Source organism: Varroa destructor, unplaced genomic scaffold, assembly GCF_002443255.2.
Source record: "Varroa destructor unplaced genomic scaffold, Vdes_3.0 BEIS01000003.1, whole genome shotgun sequence".
Classification (NCBI taxonomy): Eukaryota; Metazoa; Arthropoda; class Arachnida; order Mesostigmata; family Varroidae; genus Varroa; species Varroa destructor.
In genome coordinates this window covers 56,314,064-56,330,455 of record NW_019211456.1, presented here as the reverse complement: position 1 = coordinate 56,330,455, position 16,392 = coordinate 56,314,064, and the positions used below count along the sequence as shown (strand labels likewise).

Here is a 16,392-nt window from a genome sequence, read left to right as displayed (position 1 = left end):
ACAACTCAAAAACTCTTATCGACCTATCACTAACAACATCAAGCGGATTCGCAATGTAACTGAAGGTATCTGATCCTTTAGTTTATGACACGTTTCATGACAATATTTAACATGTCAGTAAGAGTACATTACAGTACAGTAAAAAAAACATTAGGGTATGCGCTTACGTTTTAATTATAATAAAGCTTGGCAAATTTTTATTAATACCTTTGTTTGCGATTCAGTATAGTGTGGTTCCATATCAACATAGTCTTGAAGGCGTGGACTGTTACGTTGGGAATATTTGCTAACAGATATTTGCCGAAAAATTGACGGCTGACGAAGAAAGAGCCTTCGTCTTTCTTTATTCTCTGCTTAAAAGCCTCTATTTCAAACGATTCTCTCGATCGACCACTCGAGCGGGTTGTTCCTGTTTCCGCCTCACCTTTCTCTCCTCAGTGCGAGAGGTGTGTGAGTAAACTGTCACGATTGACAACTTAATTACATGGCTGAAGCCGCTGGCTGTTTTATAGTGATGGATTTAGCTACGTGTGTCGTTAAAGGCCTACAACGGTTTAGTCGGTTCACTTGGGTGAACTACAAGTCAATCTTGGAACGCTGATTGATATCTCGCAAGTGTTCTCTGCTTCCATTACCGAGGGAAAGTAAAATCGAATATATAAATGAATCGGACTTATTTCCAAATTTTCACTGCGATCAAGGCGTTTGTGGTTTCGATGGTACGCTAAACAAATCGCGCGTAATAATCAGATTCTTTCCCAGAAGTTCTACTTCGGTACCCTAAATAATCCTAAGAGGAAAAGTTAAACCAATAATACGTAACGCTTTCAACAAGTTCAATTAATATGGATTAATTATGCGTCGGACAATTATTTTTGTACTACGCTAGACATACATCTTTCAGGATAGGTACAGTACCTTTTTTCAACTATTTCGTTTAGACATCTGTGAAGCGCCCATATACTAATAACAGGTTCCATAAGCCTAACTCATTTACCTCAAGGAAAAAACTAAGTTGTAGAAGAAAGAACGTTTTCCTTGAAATCAACAACAGGTTCCGTAGTTCTTGTGGCACTTGGGTTCGTTCTTGCACCATTATTCCTCTGAAAAAAATTGACTTTTGAAATTCCAGAAAGAAAGCATTACATCTAACTAACTAATTAAGGTAACATTCTGACAGTTTCTTCTTTTTGTTATTATACGACGTAACATGTTCGAAAATAATTATTTAATTGTTAGTTTAGTTGAATTGTGGTCAAGGAGAAAACAATGACAAAGGATTTACTGGTGCGTATTGCATGTAGAAGTACGTAGGCATAGATTTGTTTTCGTTTATCAAGTTCGTAGAACTTACTTATTATTATATAATAGTATTATCAATTAGTTTTAGCCTCATGGATGCTGAAGAAGTTCGACGAATACTTGGTTCATTGACGCTGCCTTGTTAGGACAGCTAGAATCGACAACGCATTTAAAATAAGTAAGACTGATTGAACACCAGAGCATTATCGCCGATATGGAATATAAATGCGGTAGCTTTTCTTTTATGCATCAAGATATTAATCTAAATTGAGCAGGTACTCAAGATAGCTCAACGAAAACCATTCACATGTTTGCCCTTGTAAAAACCATTTTCTAGTGCGGGGTTAGTACAAATGTGCTCATTTATTTTTCCACTTTTAAGTCGACTTAACTAATTATAACATCTAGTACCATATTCGTTTTCGTAATACGTGCCTTACTTATATGAGAAGATTACTCTCTTGTTCCGATTAATTCAACGCCTACACATGATCATTATTATCCTTATAGACCGATAGGGGCATTATAGGCGTTAACTTTAAATTCGGATCAACCTGATTCTTTATCGCTTAATCTGCGGGTGCGTGCGTCTGCCCGACCTGTTTATTATACGTTAACTTGAACCATTTGTTGGCCACGTACGTTATTCTAGACGCCCTGGTCGCTTTCTTATACTGTTGACGCCGCTATCGCCCCTCCCACAATGTTCATCATCACCGTTATTATTGTTATTTGGATGGCCGACATGGAAGGCAGCGAGGAACAGTAACAACGAGGACAGCTATGATGACTGTAGTGATGGGGGTTTGTCGTCGAAAGGAGCCCCTCATCACGGTTGCTGCTACTAACATCAACTGCCGCGGAAACACAACCATTATCGCTATCACCAACCATATTTAAATGAATGGAAAATAGAAAAGGGGGAAGAAGAAAAGTAGATGTAAATAGCAAGTGATTGAATAGTACTACTAACTGTAAGCGGATAGTCGTGCAGACTATGCGACCGCTGATAGGAAGGTCGGTCTGACTACTGAATGAAGTCCTTTGAGGGTCATCATGCCCATTATCGTCGTCATGATAATGCTGATCGTGAGGAAAAGAAAAAAGGACGAGGACGGTGACCCTACACTTAGCTAACGGTAATAATAACAATGAGACGAAGCAGTAGCTGAGGGTTGACCGCTAGACGGGCTTTGCAAGTCCAGCTAAAATGGTGACAACAATAGCGACAATGGCGCCACGAACGGCCGTAACAATCGCAATGATGCCTGGCCATTGTTAGGCGCGGGAACGGGAGTATCCGACGGTCCATCCGTCATTCTATGGTTAGTCTATCCTTTCTCGTTTGGTCTGCTATGGCCAATGGGAAAACAAGAGCTGTAAAGATATGACTGCTGCTGTTAAGAATCACGATATTGACAATTATTATCGATGACATTTGCTATCTTAAATTAAATATTCTTTTAATTAGTCATAGTATCGACGAAATTGTGTTAGTGTTACAGAAGTGGACTAGTTTATGTCGCGTCCTATTTTACTTGTCTCAATCGCTGCAATAATAGCATTCTAAAAAATTGCGCGACAGCATTTTTTTCGTATTTGGTAACTAGATGTTGGAAAATCTGGATTTGAAAAACACTGCTTGAGAATATTATACGATTTAAAAACGGATATCATCATAAAAATACACTGCCAGAGGTGAGTTCGTGTCGTATGAAGCTACACAAATGCTTATTATTATTATTCATTTAAACGGAGTGCTATATGTTGCAGCAGTTGGCACCAGACTGTCTCTACATTGCTATTTCGCATACACAGATGACCTAAAAATACACGTACCTTCCTGGTTACCTTATACAGTTAATATAAGGCGGCGACGTTAGTTTGTACATGTCGTTAACGTACGCATAATGATCTATCTTTGCAACGTACACAGTCTTTTCGTAGTTTTGGCGGAATATTTTTTACGTGGGTAAATTCAGTGTTCAGGCTTCGTTATTGTCTGCGTTTTGACACATTTGCAACCATTCTGCCTTCCAAACATCTTCATCCAAAGCATCCGTGTCACAATATTCACGACGAGGTTTCCACGCGAGTTCTTACAGAGATCATATCAATCCCCTAAATAGTGTGTATTATCAGAGTATAAGTTACTGCTAAACAGGGCTCTGTAATGGTGATTGCAAGTGGCCGTTAGAAACGTTATCTTCAGCGAAACTTCTGCGGTATTAACATAACGCAGATCACTTCGTTGTTGCTATTGCGATGATTGTATACATCTTCAACGTTGTGCACGCAATTTGTGTTTGATGACAGCCAGCCATGTTTGTGATGGCGACCTACATACCCACACAAATATAACGCTGTACTTTGTAATAATATTGTCCATTGTCTCTGTTACACTGAGTTGAAAGGTCGCTAAGAAGAAACATGGACGAAGCCGCAACAGCATCCTGACCAATACACACACTTACGAATGGTGAGAAAACGAAACACTCGTCCCATTATCTTCCGATGATGAATAGCTTTCTAGCATTGAAAATATCGTAGGAAAAAGCTAAACTTGACATCAGATGTCCTCTTCTTCGCATGAGCTTGCGGCAAAGTGGATACAAAGCATTACGTTAGAGTAACGAAAAATCTGCCCCAGCGAGAGCAATTGGTCGCATTGGTGAAACAGGGCTCTCGTCCGTGCAAGCGAATACCTTCCGCGTCACCATAGCGCTTTTAATCGACGTTAGCAACGATTTCGTTTTTACGCTGGCTATTGAGCAGCAATAGAGCAGAACCACTAGGTTAACGTATAAGGCGACACGAAAGTACTTCTTAAACGTAATAAATCACATATTCTAGTATAAAAATGACTGGTTCTTCTAGCCAACGACGAGGTTAAACCGTGTCATTACCGGCTTGGCTTTTTAGTGTTTACCTTTGTGAATCGCCCGCTGATCATTACAACAATCGACAGCCTTATATTATCAGATTGATTTTGTGTCACTCGGCCATCTTTGTAGCTTAACTAGTGCTTACTCTTAACCACCTCGTTATTCCGAGAACTTGTTCACTCTGCAAGCCGACAAAGGATTTTTCGTATATCGCCTTGCTTGAAGATAAACGTGCTTTTCAAACATAGAATAAAATTAGGTCTATAAGAAACACATATACACTTGTAGGAAATAGTAACTAAATTTTACCGGCTCATCTCCTCGGTACAATATTTTTTGTTAATGTTCAAATAAGTATAATGTTGGAGCTGAGCAGGAATCTATCCACTGCATAGCCATAGACGTAATGGGACGTTTCGATTTATTCCAATATTTGCACCGCTTAATTTCGACATTTATCGCTCTCACGGATAGCGTTACTTCGAGAAACCTCACTCGGCTTTACTTTGCTGGGCTCGTAATGGGACATTAAATGGCGCGCTATTCAAAAATAATCATAATAACTAATTAACTGCGGTCGATCCGAAACGCGCAACAAATGGCTAGGATCGTGTTTTAGCTTTTTGAGACGATACCTATTTTATCGCATGGATTACTATTTCTTCTAAAAAATATTAAAAGCAAATAAATCTGAAAAGAAATGTATACATGTTGCAGGCCTGCTTGAGGGATACAAACGTCCAACATATTTGAATTAATTACGTACTGGTTGATTCACTTCGAGAAAGAAGGCCAGTGTCAGATCTAGTAGTTCTTTTGAAGTTTTGCCTTCGAGATGGGTCCAGACATTTCAAGCGGGTCGAACATATCTAGGTGTCTAAGCTAGCTCTGTATATATACATATACAATATATTGATGAACAAAACAAAACAATGTAAAATTCATTCCGACCTTGAAATTTCCTGTAAAGAATAAACACTGTTTCGCTTAACCTTTAAAGTAGGCCTTCCCAGAAAGACAGATTTCCGAAGCCGGTCGTAATCTATGTCATAGTCAGAAGTGGGACCAGAACTTTTCGATTATATGTGCAAAACGCCTGCCGCCCATTGAAAGTTGACTTAAGTAACATACGTTGGTTTCGAATCGAAAGTAGCGTTTTGCAGGCGACTTAAAAATGTACGAATATGAGTACAACAACCGACGATGTTAAGGGCCCAATCGTCGAAGTCGTTTAAACCATAATTACTAAGAGATATACCTACTATTGTCATCGTATTATTCTCACAAGCTTTACTTTTACTGACAGCGCCTAAACGAAATAGATCTAGTCCAAGTTATGGAAAAGTAAAATATGAACAAAGTTGCTCCTCTTAATATTACGTAGTTTGCAGGAAACGAAGTATATCTATGGCGGTGCAAACATGTGCAGCATCAGAATGCAGAGTGACGGCGCTTAAGTTACTGGGCATTATCAGCGAATACATTTTAAAGAACAAAGACGATCTTCCCTGTTCATGTTGATCATTGCCTGGCGTATGCGAGAAGACAATAAAAACGCAACACTGCTTACGGCATCGTTAGTGCTTTGAAAATCACTTAAAGGCTTGACGTTGTTGGGCGCGATGAACACGCATCACGGCATTGTATGTACTTGAAAGTAAGAGAAGACTGTCGTACGGCAGATTATCACCGTGGGAAAAAGCTATACCGGAATCCGCTACGGAGTAGGCGATCTGGAGGCAGAAAGGGAGAACAGGACAGAAAATCGGCCAATACGATCACAGCGACATGAACGACAACGCTACCGCTATAGACAGAAAGGAACAAACAAGCGCACGTCGTTGAACGACCTGTGTTGAATGAACGTGGAATCATATTATTGGTTAGATCGTTGGTACGCTGCTGATGATACAATGGCGCACGTCGAGTTTCCACCGATCTATACAAACGTGACATCTAGTGACTCAAAGAGGCAAGCTACACAGCTAGAGAGGAGTTTGTTGTTTCGTGGAAATGACCATTGAGGGTCATTCGTAGGAATTCTTTGCAAAGAATAATCAACACAGCCGATGGCAACAACCGTTGCTGGGATACCATCGAATAAGTTGTTGCAACATAGACAGTGGATAACGAAAATAGTAGCTACGACAAGACGCTAACGTTAACCGCGCCTCCTGTATCTCTGATAACTCATCAATAATCATCCCTGCCCCTCTAAGTGATGGACATTCACAGGTGTTACATAAAAATGCTTTGGATATCCGAAGTCCGTACACTTGAGGGGTTGCACCATGCCATAGGTGGAACGGAGTGCGTGGGACCTGTCCTTCTCTGAATATATATATATATATATATTACTACAGTTACTATTACTGCTGTTGTCGATTGCAGAGTACAGCGGCCGTCATTTCCGTCATCTTCGCGTGCACGTTGGCCCTTACCTGCGGCACTGGGATGTAAACTAACATAATTCTTGTCGTGTGAAACTCGACGGCGAAACTGTATGGTCAGTTGTTCAGTTCTATGATGATAGCGAACAGATAGCTCATAGATCTCTATTGAGTAGATCATCAGTCAGTGTTATTTATACTAGTATAGTAGAAATCTCCGAAAATGCAGCCTTGCAACTCTTTGCTCATCTAGTGGAAAAACAAGGCTATTTCCGCTTGCCTGCAAATGGTAAGTTGTTGCCTAACTGAAATGGTGGAAGTGTCATTTCATCTCTCCATGTAAATATTGCTTTGTATACTGTACCTCCTTATTGTATAGTAAAACTTTACAACCATGAACAATTGTGATAAAAAAAAAACTACGTGCAATCAATGTTGAATCAATTGAACGTGTTGGTAACTTCAAGTGACCTACCGTGGGCACAAGATCCTTTTATCCAGTACGCAACACCCTCCTCGACCGGTAGATAATCATCTGCGGTTGGCTGCAATCGCAAACAAATTTACCGGTAGGATAATAATAACCCTGTAGTAAAGTAAGATAAACCTCGATATGTTTAAGTAAAATTACGAGCAATGCAAAGCGACTATGACCTAAAAATACATAAATCTCTGATTTCCTAACACGCTAGAAATTAGCGCTATTAGGCTGCAGATCTCTATCAATTGGTCCTCTAAATTAGTTAAAACAATTCCCTAATTCTTATGATTTGATTCTTCTTATTACGGCAACTGCTATCGCTCCATAATAATATAATGGCTGTAAACCTTTTCTATAAATACAATTTAGCGTAAATAAGTGGTTTATGTTTGTATCCGCAAACATGGCCTCAAAGTCTAACACCCATCAGAATGTATCAAACAAAGGATAAATACTCCAACTAGTAGCCATCTAAATTTACTAGCCCTGACTTGTGTTCGCCTTGGCAAGCGAAGTATTTAGATTGCTCAAATAAAAGTACTTTCAGCAAAAGGTTAACATTTAAAAACGCTCTTAGATGAAACCAAGTTTTTTTGCGGAAAATTATCGTTGACTTCGTGCACACTTAACAATGGACAGTTTCTTTTCCAAACAAGCAATAAGCGCTGTAAGAGAAGAAGTGATAGGTCGGTGGTTAGTTCGTTAATGTGGCCGCCGCCGCCGCCGCCGCCGCCTTTGTTATCATTTAGTCAAATATCGCAGGACACAACGCCGACGACGATGATAATGGTATTAAGGTTTCCGACCGTGCGACGGAAGATGCTTTGCGAGTGCATTGTACGTTATTTATAAAAATGATCATACAGCGTGACGCGGAGCTATCTTTTTTTGCGGATCCAGCTTACATCGTCTTAGTTACGATTCTTTTAAAAATGTCAGCGGTCCATGAGCTAACTTAATTAGGCCACAGTAACAAGAATATTCAACGCCGTTAATGTTATCTATTTGCTCAGTTTTAGACTGGCTGTGGAATAATTTCTTACAGTTAAAAAAATAAGGGCTTAAAAATTTCTGATGAGCTTGTCTCCTTGGTTGTGCCTGTCGTTTATGTCGACAGTCTGCTTTGTTCACATCAGCACATATCTTTGTCTCTGAATGGAGTACTTCAGCGAATTACTTCTATGAATTTTATCATTACCATAAAACTATATATACAGTTGTCTCTGCTTGTAGCACCTTACTTTCACAGCTGTGACTAGGGGAAAAATAATTGCGTCGTCTTTTGTGTGCTGTCCTGAATTACGTCGCACTAGAAACGAGTACGACAGTGCGTCCGGGTAGGTACGTTGCAGCAAGTAACCTATGTGCCACATTTTGTAACATATAACACTGAAGGAAGTCAATCAAGTCAAGACCGACAAAAGCCTTTGATAAAAATAATATTTGCTCGACATCTTGAGCATTAAAACCACGTATTCACTTAGTTATGCACGACGGAAATGATATGATCGAAACTTTTCTCCACGTTGGGTAAGCTTGCCTTAAGAAGCTACCGCTCGATTTCGTTTTTCTTTCATTGTAGCTGCAGGTAAGAAGAAGTTAACACGCCGTCTGGTGATAAACGCGATAACGAGTGCGGTTTGCGACAATGGTACACTATATTTTCAAGCGGCATTTGTCCTTTATGAAAACCTAGTACTAAGATAGGGAATCGGCCGTGGTGACTCTTTGCAACTGTCGCACAGAATATAGATGACGCTTCTCTCCAACGCCAATAACGCTGAGACGGTTCATTAAGAAAGTCGAATAGGCTGGCAAATTCGCAAACGGAGTGAGGCCAGAGAGACCATAAACCACGCGAGCAAATTACAACAACGACGAATAGTCTGGATGACGATTTGACGACCTCAATATGACGACACGTCCAACAGTTTGGTCTATTGGCAAGTGCTCCGGGACCCAATTTGAAGCAATGTTTATCCGTACAAAGTCGACTCTATTATTGAAGATTCAGTGCTATTACAAGCGTCGTTTCTTCGCTGATCACATACTGAAGTGCGATGCATGCGCTATCAACTTTTTTTGATTACCATGAATATTACCTGAACAGCTAAATGAATAAACAAAATTGTCACACTTGGGATTAGATAGCTAGAGATTGAGTGTCATAGACCGCCTTAGTCATCAAAAGTCTTGCAGGGCCAAGGTACCTATGGACCGTTTCCGTTCGAAAATAAAAAAAAAAACTGAAAACCTTTTTGGCAATCGAAGAAAGGGTATTGGATGTAGGCAAATTTTTTTGTTCAAAAAATGGAAGAACTTGCCACGTTGTACAAGAAACGATCAATCTGCCTGAATCCATGTTCTTAAGTCAGCTGCCCTCGACGCACGATAGCGACATCCGAGTTTTCGTCCCGCTTTTGCAGTCTGACTCGTCTCCACTTCTTCTATATGGAAGGTGGAAGACATAAAATAATAGTTTCCACAATTCGACGCACAGGGGATTCGTGAAGTGATAGGTTGATGAAATTGATGCTGAACAACTGATTTAAAATTGTGAACGAATTATGTAAGCGATATCTGTGAATGTGCGAATTAAGCCCCCAGAGGTGGGGTAACGTAAGGGTAGAAACGCGCGCACACGAGACTCGCCTTCGTTTTCAAATCCGAGAACACCGAATTCCCCCCACGATACCCATAGCTTATAATTAGATTACTTAAACAAAAGAAAGCCTGTTGTAAGGATCATTCGACATTTCTGCCAGTAGAAAATCGCAGTAGCGGCTCTTACTCTAATATTTCTGATGAGAATTGTTTTCATAAATGTGAGATTGAAAAACAAACTATTCAGTCGTGAATAGTACTCCTTCTAATGGCTTTCAGATGAGCTTGCTCCATATCGTAATTTCTTTTAAACTGTCTGTTGAGGCTACTCATACATAATCGAGTTCTTTTTTCGATTTCAAAGTTCGATTTTGAAAACATTTGTCCTTGTCAAAGTCACTTGCAGTAGGCCTATACTTGCATCCAGATATGTTGAGCTTTGTCTCTCTGAGAGATCGAAGCGCTCATAGGATCCAAACTTTAACCGTTTTATGGAGCTTGTTTGTCACTCTAAGTAAGTATCCTTACAGTTTGGTGGCTTTTGCAAAAAAAAAAAAAAAAAGAAAAAAAAGAAAAGTATTGCAGTGTAATATAGCACTTTAGCAAATTTTTATTTTTCTACCTTTACGATTACCTAAACACCCTCAGCGTAACGTATGTTGCTGCTAACCTTTGCGTGCCTTTAGGACACTATTACACAGGCGAAAATCCACAATACTATGAGTTGTAAAAAAAACAAGCTCCGAGTTCACCGCGCAGCGAAATCCATAAATGCCGTAAACGTTCGCTAGCTTTAACTATCTAGAAAGGCGTAAATAGTATTTATCAGTTCTTATTTCGATCAAAAAAAGCGTGTTTCATCTCTGTACTTTTCTGTCAAGGCTACCACAACAAAGCCGGCGAGATAAATTTACGTTCTAAAACGATGCAGAAGAAATCAGTGTAATAAATTCTCGAATATTATATTGTATCAAGGAAATTATCGGCGACACGTTACGTATATGTGCAGTAACAGGCAGAAAGAAAACCGCAATAAAAGTATTTTTATTAGTATTTTTGTCATGTTTAAAAGCAACGCGGCTATTTTAAATAAAAACGCGAGGGGAAAAACCATTTCTGACTGTATACAGGTTCTCTTTGTGGACACGTGCCTATCATGACAAATATTCAAGCACTGTATTTTATAGGGCAATAAATTAATAAATAATTTTATAGGGTGATGGCCGAGGCGGTAGCGAAACTAATGTTATTCGCCAGTTTGGTATGATTCGCGTGTTTTTATCTGAACACGGGCGCAAAATGTCTTCCCGGAAGTATTTCTCACAACGAAGATATTAATAATAGAGTTTGGAAAAGAAGGATATTTACTATAAGAGACAAAACGCTACTAACGCCAATGGAGGAACACATATGGAGACCGTGTGACTATTAGGTCGAGCGCCCCCACCTTAGGACTTTCTTTATAGTTGCAGATTCCAAAGGATCCCAAAGCCGAACGCGATGAGGCGCTCTAGGTACTCAACGCACAGCCAAGAACTAAAAACTATTGTTGTATTAAAATGAAATAATCAACGTTTAAATCCTTATCACAGGAATAGCGAATTTTTTAAAAGCCGAACTTTATTTGTCTGAAAATTAGAAGGATGCAAGACATATAACACATATTGAAGATCAAATGGCTGTTTTATTGACATGAATTAAGAATCTTTAGCAACGGCACCTCCTAACATCATTAATTAGCTATTTAGACAAAATGCCACAATTTTTAAATATTAACAAATAAGAACAACAGCACCAACTGTATCTCCAATGGTTATTGGAGATCAAGCAAAGTATTACTCACGAAATCATGGAAAAATGCATTAGACTTCCAAACGTATTCCCGCTACAACGGTAACTATCATATGCGAAATACATTGAATAAATGTTTCGGGCCTTATGACCAATGCCACTGCTAACTAGCCACTGCTTCAGATGGCCGGCCCCTTCCAGCCTGGAACAAAACGAATCTGTGCCCGGCTTCGAACTTCGACCATTACGTGCTTCTATGTTTTGTGGATAAACACGTCACCACTATACTGTCACGGGGACGCCATGGTGTGCATTAACAGCATGTAATGAGTGCGACGTAATATAATGAAAACGTAAAGTTCAGTGATTGTTCATTAGTAAGTGATCGTAACACGCTTCTTCAGTTGCCTTCCACGCAAAAGTATAATAATAGCGCAGCACTATCAAACGCAAACAGGTATGCAAAAGAGAAGTAACCGAAAAAATGTCGATTCCAAGGAACTAACTACAGGAAGCCAAGGTGGAATTTAACAAAGCTCGACAGAATAGAAAATCAGTTGCGGCTGTTAGGATTATTGTTACTATTGTGTTAGCAGTGTCCTGCGAAGTGCCTTTGTTGCGTTTTTGCCAGCCTTCCCACGGTGCCACCACTTGTTTCGACTTTCTTACAGCTAGTACGGTATCTCCGCTGGCATCAACAGCATACGACGCCGACAACAACAACAAAAACGCTTACTCATTCCAATCATTGGTCTACTGTCTTACTATTGTAATTGTCATTCTTTGCCGAAGCTGGCTACAGTGGCAGTCGCTTGCTTTCCCACCATCATGGCTACGTAGCCATGCAAAGACAGAGTACTTCCCCGGAACGCGCTATACTGCTGCAGTATAATGGTAAAAAAGCATCAGCAGTCTGCTTTTTCTTATATAGACTCATCTTCAATCCGTAATGCTTCTCTTATTTTTGAAGCAATTGTGTATGCGGATGAACAGAAAATGGAAAAAAGGTCAACGACGTACTCGCGAAGACACTGCCACACATCTATGAGCGATCTCTAATTTGAATAGCCACTCGTTAGCGCGACTGTCTTAAGGCAGCTTGACATTTTCGGGACAGCTGATACCATGCCCCCATCGCAAGTCAGAAACTTTTCAGTTGGCGAAACGCTTCTTCGCAACAGTCCGTTACGCAAAACATGGCATGAGACCCCTACTCAAAGATCCGATTTGTAACTGTAGCCAGAAACTCTGATCGGCGGCTGAAATGAGCATAGTTAACACATCATCACAACGATATATAAGCTTAACGCTTTACAACAAGCGACATATGCTCTGTTTTAATGCTCGTAATTGCTCCCGTCAGGTGCAATTCAGGAGCAACAGTAGTAAACAGGCCGCATTCATGTTACCCAAAAATCAAGACAGCCGTCAACAAGGTTTTGAACATGTAAAATATAATATAAATGCAGTAAATAATCAATACAGGAATTTTTCACTCCCACATTTATTATTAATTATTAAGGTAGAGCTTTTTTCCTTAGTTCAGTCACATATAAGGACGCTCGAAAGAACCATTCAGAAATTTATGTTAGATTCCCATCAATAGCCCTAGTCATTCTGATATGAGTGTGTACCCAATTATTAAATTACGTTTTTCACCGTTATAATTATAATATAATATAATATAACCGATAATGGTAAATATTGTCTATAGTAGTACTTGATGTATGTGAATTAGTTATAATGATAGCCATATTTACATTAAATGTTACTTCGCGGTATTCCCTTTTATCTAATAATTTGTCTTAGAACTGTTTTGTTCTTCGAGGACTCTTGTATGTCTTTAGTCCCTGCCGCAGTGGAACTTAAAAATTATTTTTAGGCTAGCAGATTAAAGTACGTACTTTAGGCCATTCCATCAGACGGTTGTACAAAGACAGTACACCACAACGTGTTTCTGGGACTTAAGGACGCCCATTAATCTATCACGGGAGCTCTACCAAGCTGGCTAGCTATTATAGATCGATCGATGTACCAAGCGCGCAATTATATGCAAAGGTATCGATACATTAGTGTCTCGAATATTTTATATATTACAAAAACATGCTGTATTTAGTTACTTGTGTATCCGTACGGCCGTCATACACTGCTCAGATAGCTGACAGCCACAACAGAACCTTTCTTGAAGTAGAAGTGGAGAATACTTTCATTTTTGAGCCTAGGCTATCTCATATGCCTTTAGGAGCCAGGTAAACACGGGCCCATGGATTTTTATTACGCAGTAGATAAAAACAAAAAAAACGATAACATATAATATTGTAATGCTGCAATAAAAGCAACGTCATATCGTTATTGTGGTCTTATCTTCGGCCAAAAGCATGTAAAGCGTACATTTTTTTTCTCGCAGCTTTGACCTGTATCTCTCTCGCTGTCCCCTGGTTCGTTAAAGATCAGCTTAGTTGCATCCTAACGTTGCACTGCGGAGCCATTATCGTCGAATGAACATCTCGGATCACAACTATATGTTAACTAGCTCTAGCAGAAAATAACTTATATAAATGATAACTTGCTCAAAGAAAAACTTCTAACTCTAAAAGCAGACACTTCACCTTTTCGAGGGTTGACGACACCTACCATCCCTTCAGTACATCACTTCGAGTTATCGAAGTAATAACCATATGGCAGCAACTATCGTTGCAACACTAGTAAGCTATGATTGAATACCTTACAATGAAACAGCTTTGATATCGATTTAAAAACGTGCGTGGATGGTAGCAGTTAAACGAAATCTTCGTATCAATTTACGTATGAGGTAAGAAGAAAGATATGTTTATTGTGGATACGAAACCAACAAAGGGGTTTTAAGTTCAAGGCCAATAATAAGAAAAATTTCTTCCTTATCTATCCATCCATCCATCCAAAAATAGGTTCTGCAGGCAACAGGCTAAGGCAGACTTGCATGCTCATCTCGCAATGGCGATCATCGTACAAGTTAAAATTTTGAGTACTGACACTTATTAAATTTATTGACGCTGATTGCGCCTTTTTTTCTTATGCCCCTTTATAACGTATCTTTTGTCTGCTTCTCAGAAACCATTGAAAAAATCTAATAAAAGCTTATGCAAAACCCTGCGCCGTCTTACTTCACAGAAAGTCATAATAACAACAACTGTTGAATGTTCAGTAAAAGGTTGCGAACTCCTGCTTCACCATTTCGTCTATCCAAGTTCAGGTGGTTAGCTGATATTTTTCGTTTTTCTTGACTTACATTAAGAATAATTACATTTCAAACTCTTCACATGATGGACAACACATCTACAGCCACCCATCGCCTAGCCAACCATATAGTAAATAGGGAAATATACAGCGACGAATCACAGTATTTGATCATCTGGGCATGAGTCCGAAGCCGGCTGTGAACTAGAGGTAATACTATTTAAATCAGACAGCAGCGTCTGCTGGTTTGCACAAGCAGAGTAAAGTGGAAAAAAAAAAACCCAGAATTTACTAAGTACAATACTGCGTAGAACATCAATGCAGTGTTTTTTTTTATAATAGTGAAATGATTCAACGTTCTTTTCTGCACCATCGCTCCAAGTAAGTGTACCAAATTTTGATTGAGAGTAAAAATATTCAAATGATTCCAACTAGCTAGATTACAGCGCAATAGTGTGAAGCTGAAAGAAAGTTCTTCGTGCTATTCTAACGGTCATTCAATTAAACGTTTTTTTAATTTTTTTTTTCTTAATGCATCTTTTCTCCGTTTGCACACTGTAAAACAATACTCCATTTTCACTTCACCAATGGGTTCCGTTCAATCGCTACTATTATCAACAGTAAGTTTTCTCTACCAAGTTTCTACGTGTCGAATAGTTTTCATCCAGGCGCCATTATGTGCATAATTCTATTCCTTAACAACTTTATTGTTTGTCCAGCGCATTTGTCTAGCGCTGAAAGAAACCCTAGCGAATGGCGGCTCAAGCGTCTTTCGTTTAGAAAAAGGCGCGTGACATTCTATAATCCCGTATTGAGTCGGCCCCCTGATCAACAGCGGCGGGCACCATCGGGCAAACGACTTTGTAGATCGTTGCAAAATAGAACTTGTATGTCTACGAAGCATTTTGCGTTTAGTTTCGAGCGTTCATATGTACGCACTATGGATTTGGCAAGCTTGACTTCCATGCAGTTCGCCAGTAACTTACTCTATACACGATATGTTTCGCCAGCGGCCAGATCTGATGTATGAGCTCCGGCAAACGCGTCGCGCACACTCGCTCGTATCTGAAAGATGCGTTCTAAAGCCACAATTTCTGTATGCATATTGTGTTTTTGTTGCCTACGCCGTTTTCATGACCGCTAACACAAGCAGTTAGTTCTGTATGGCGTAGGAGACAGCTCTTCAAAGAGAGGTATGTTCAGTGGGTGGAGCGAGGTGGCCTATCATAATCGGGTGTATTCGAGCTACTTATGACTTATATTATTGACTTGTTCCATAAAACTAACCTCCACTATGATTTAGCTTGAAAACGCGAAGGCAACGTGAAAACATGCGAAAATGGGCACAGGTCACAGTGGGAAAAGTGCCCGACAGTGGATATTAACTTAACAACGTATCCGACTGGCTCAAAAGCCGTTAACGTGTAGGACCACTCAAGGCTGCCTAGCCACGAAGCTGGACACAAAAAGAGAACGCGCAGACTCAAGACCAAGCACTAAATAGCTGGACTTTAAGCTAGCTTTTTGGCACCACTGCTGCCCGGCCGAAAGTTTCCAATACCCAGTGCTCAAGATGACCCAGAGGAGACGCAGACGAGCTGCTTTACAGTCTAATAGTGTACAGAATATGATTACGTTGGCACCTGTAGCTAGCGCAAAACATTGTATGAATAGTCCAAGACAAATTCAGCTGTTATGCGACGGTATGCTGGCATTTTTCAAA

The 16,392-nt window shown here is 39.8% G+C and overlaps 1 protein-coding gene across 15 annotated transcripts in view; it reads right to left on the bottom strand.

Moving 5' to 3' along the window:
- LOC111246885 (fasciclin-2-like) overlaps window positions 1-16,392 on the bottom strand; it is a 45,439-nt gene that overhangs the window by 12,768 nt on the left and 16,279 nt on the right. For 7 of the 15 annotated variants that reach the window (XM_022797236.2, XM_022797232.2, XM_086983058.1 and 4 more), the window contains one exon: window positions 7,053-7,122. The exons of 1 other annotated variant lie outside the window; for it this stretch is intronic. In XM_022797236.2, the coding sequence (XP_022652971.1) occupies window positions 7,053-7,122 (70 nt within the window). Of the gene's footprint in view, window positions 1-997; window positions 1,104-3,141; window positions 3,389-7,052; window positions 7,123-8,299; window positions 8,658-16,392 lie in introns of those variants that run through there. 7 more of the 15 variants (XR_015323341.1, XM_086983048.1, XM_086983050.1 and 4 more) reach the window with 4 other exon arrangements.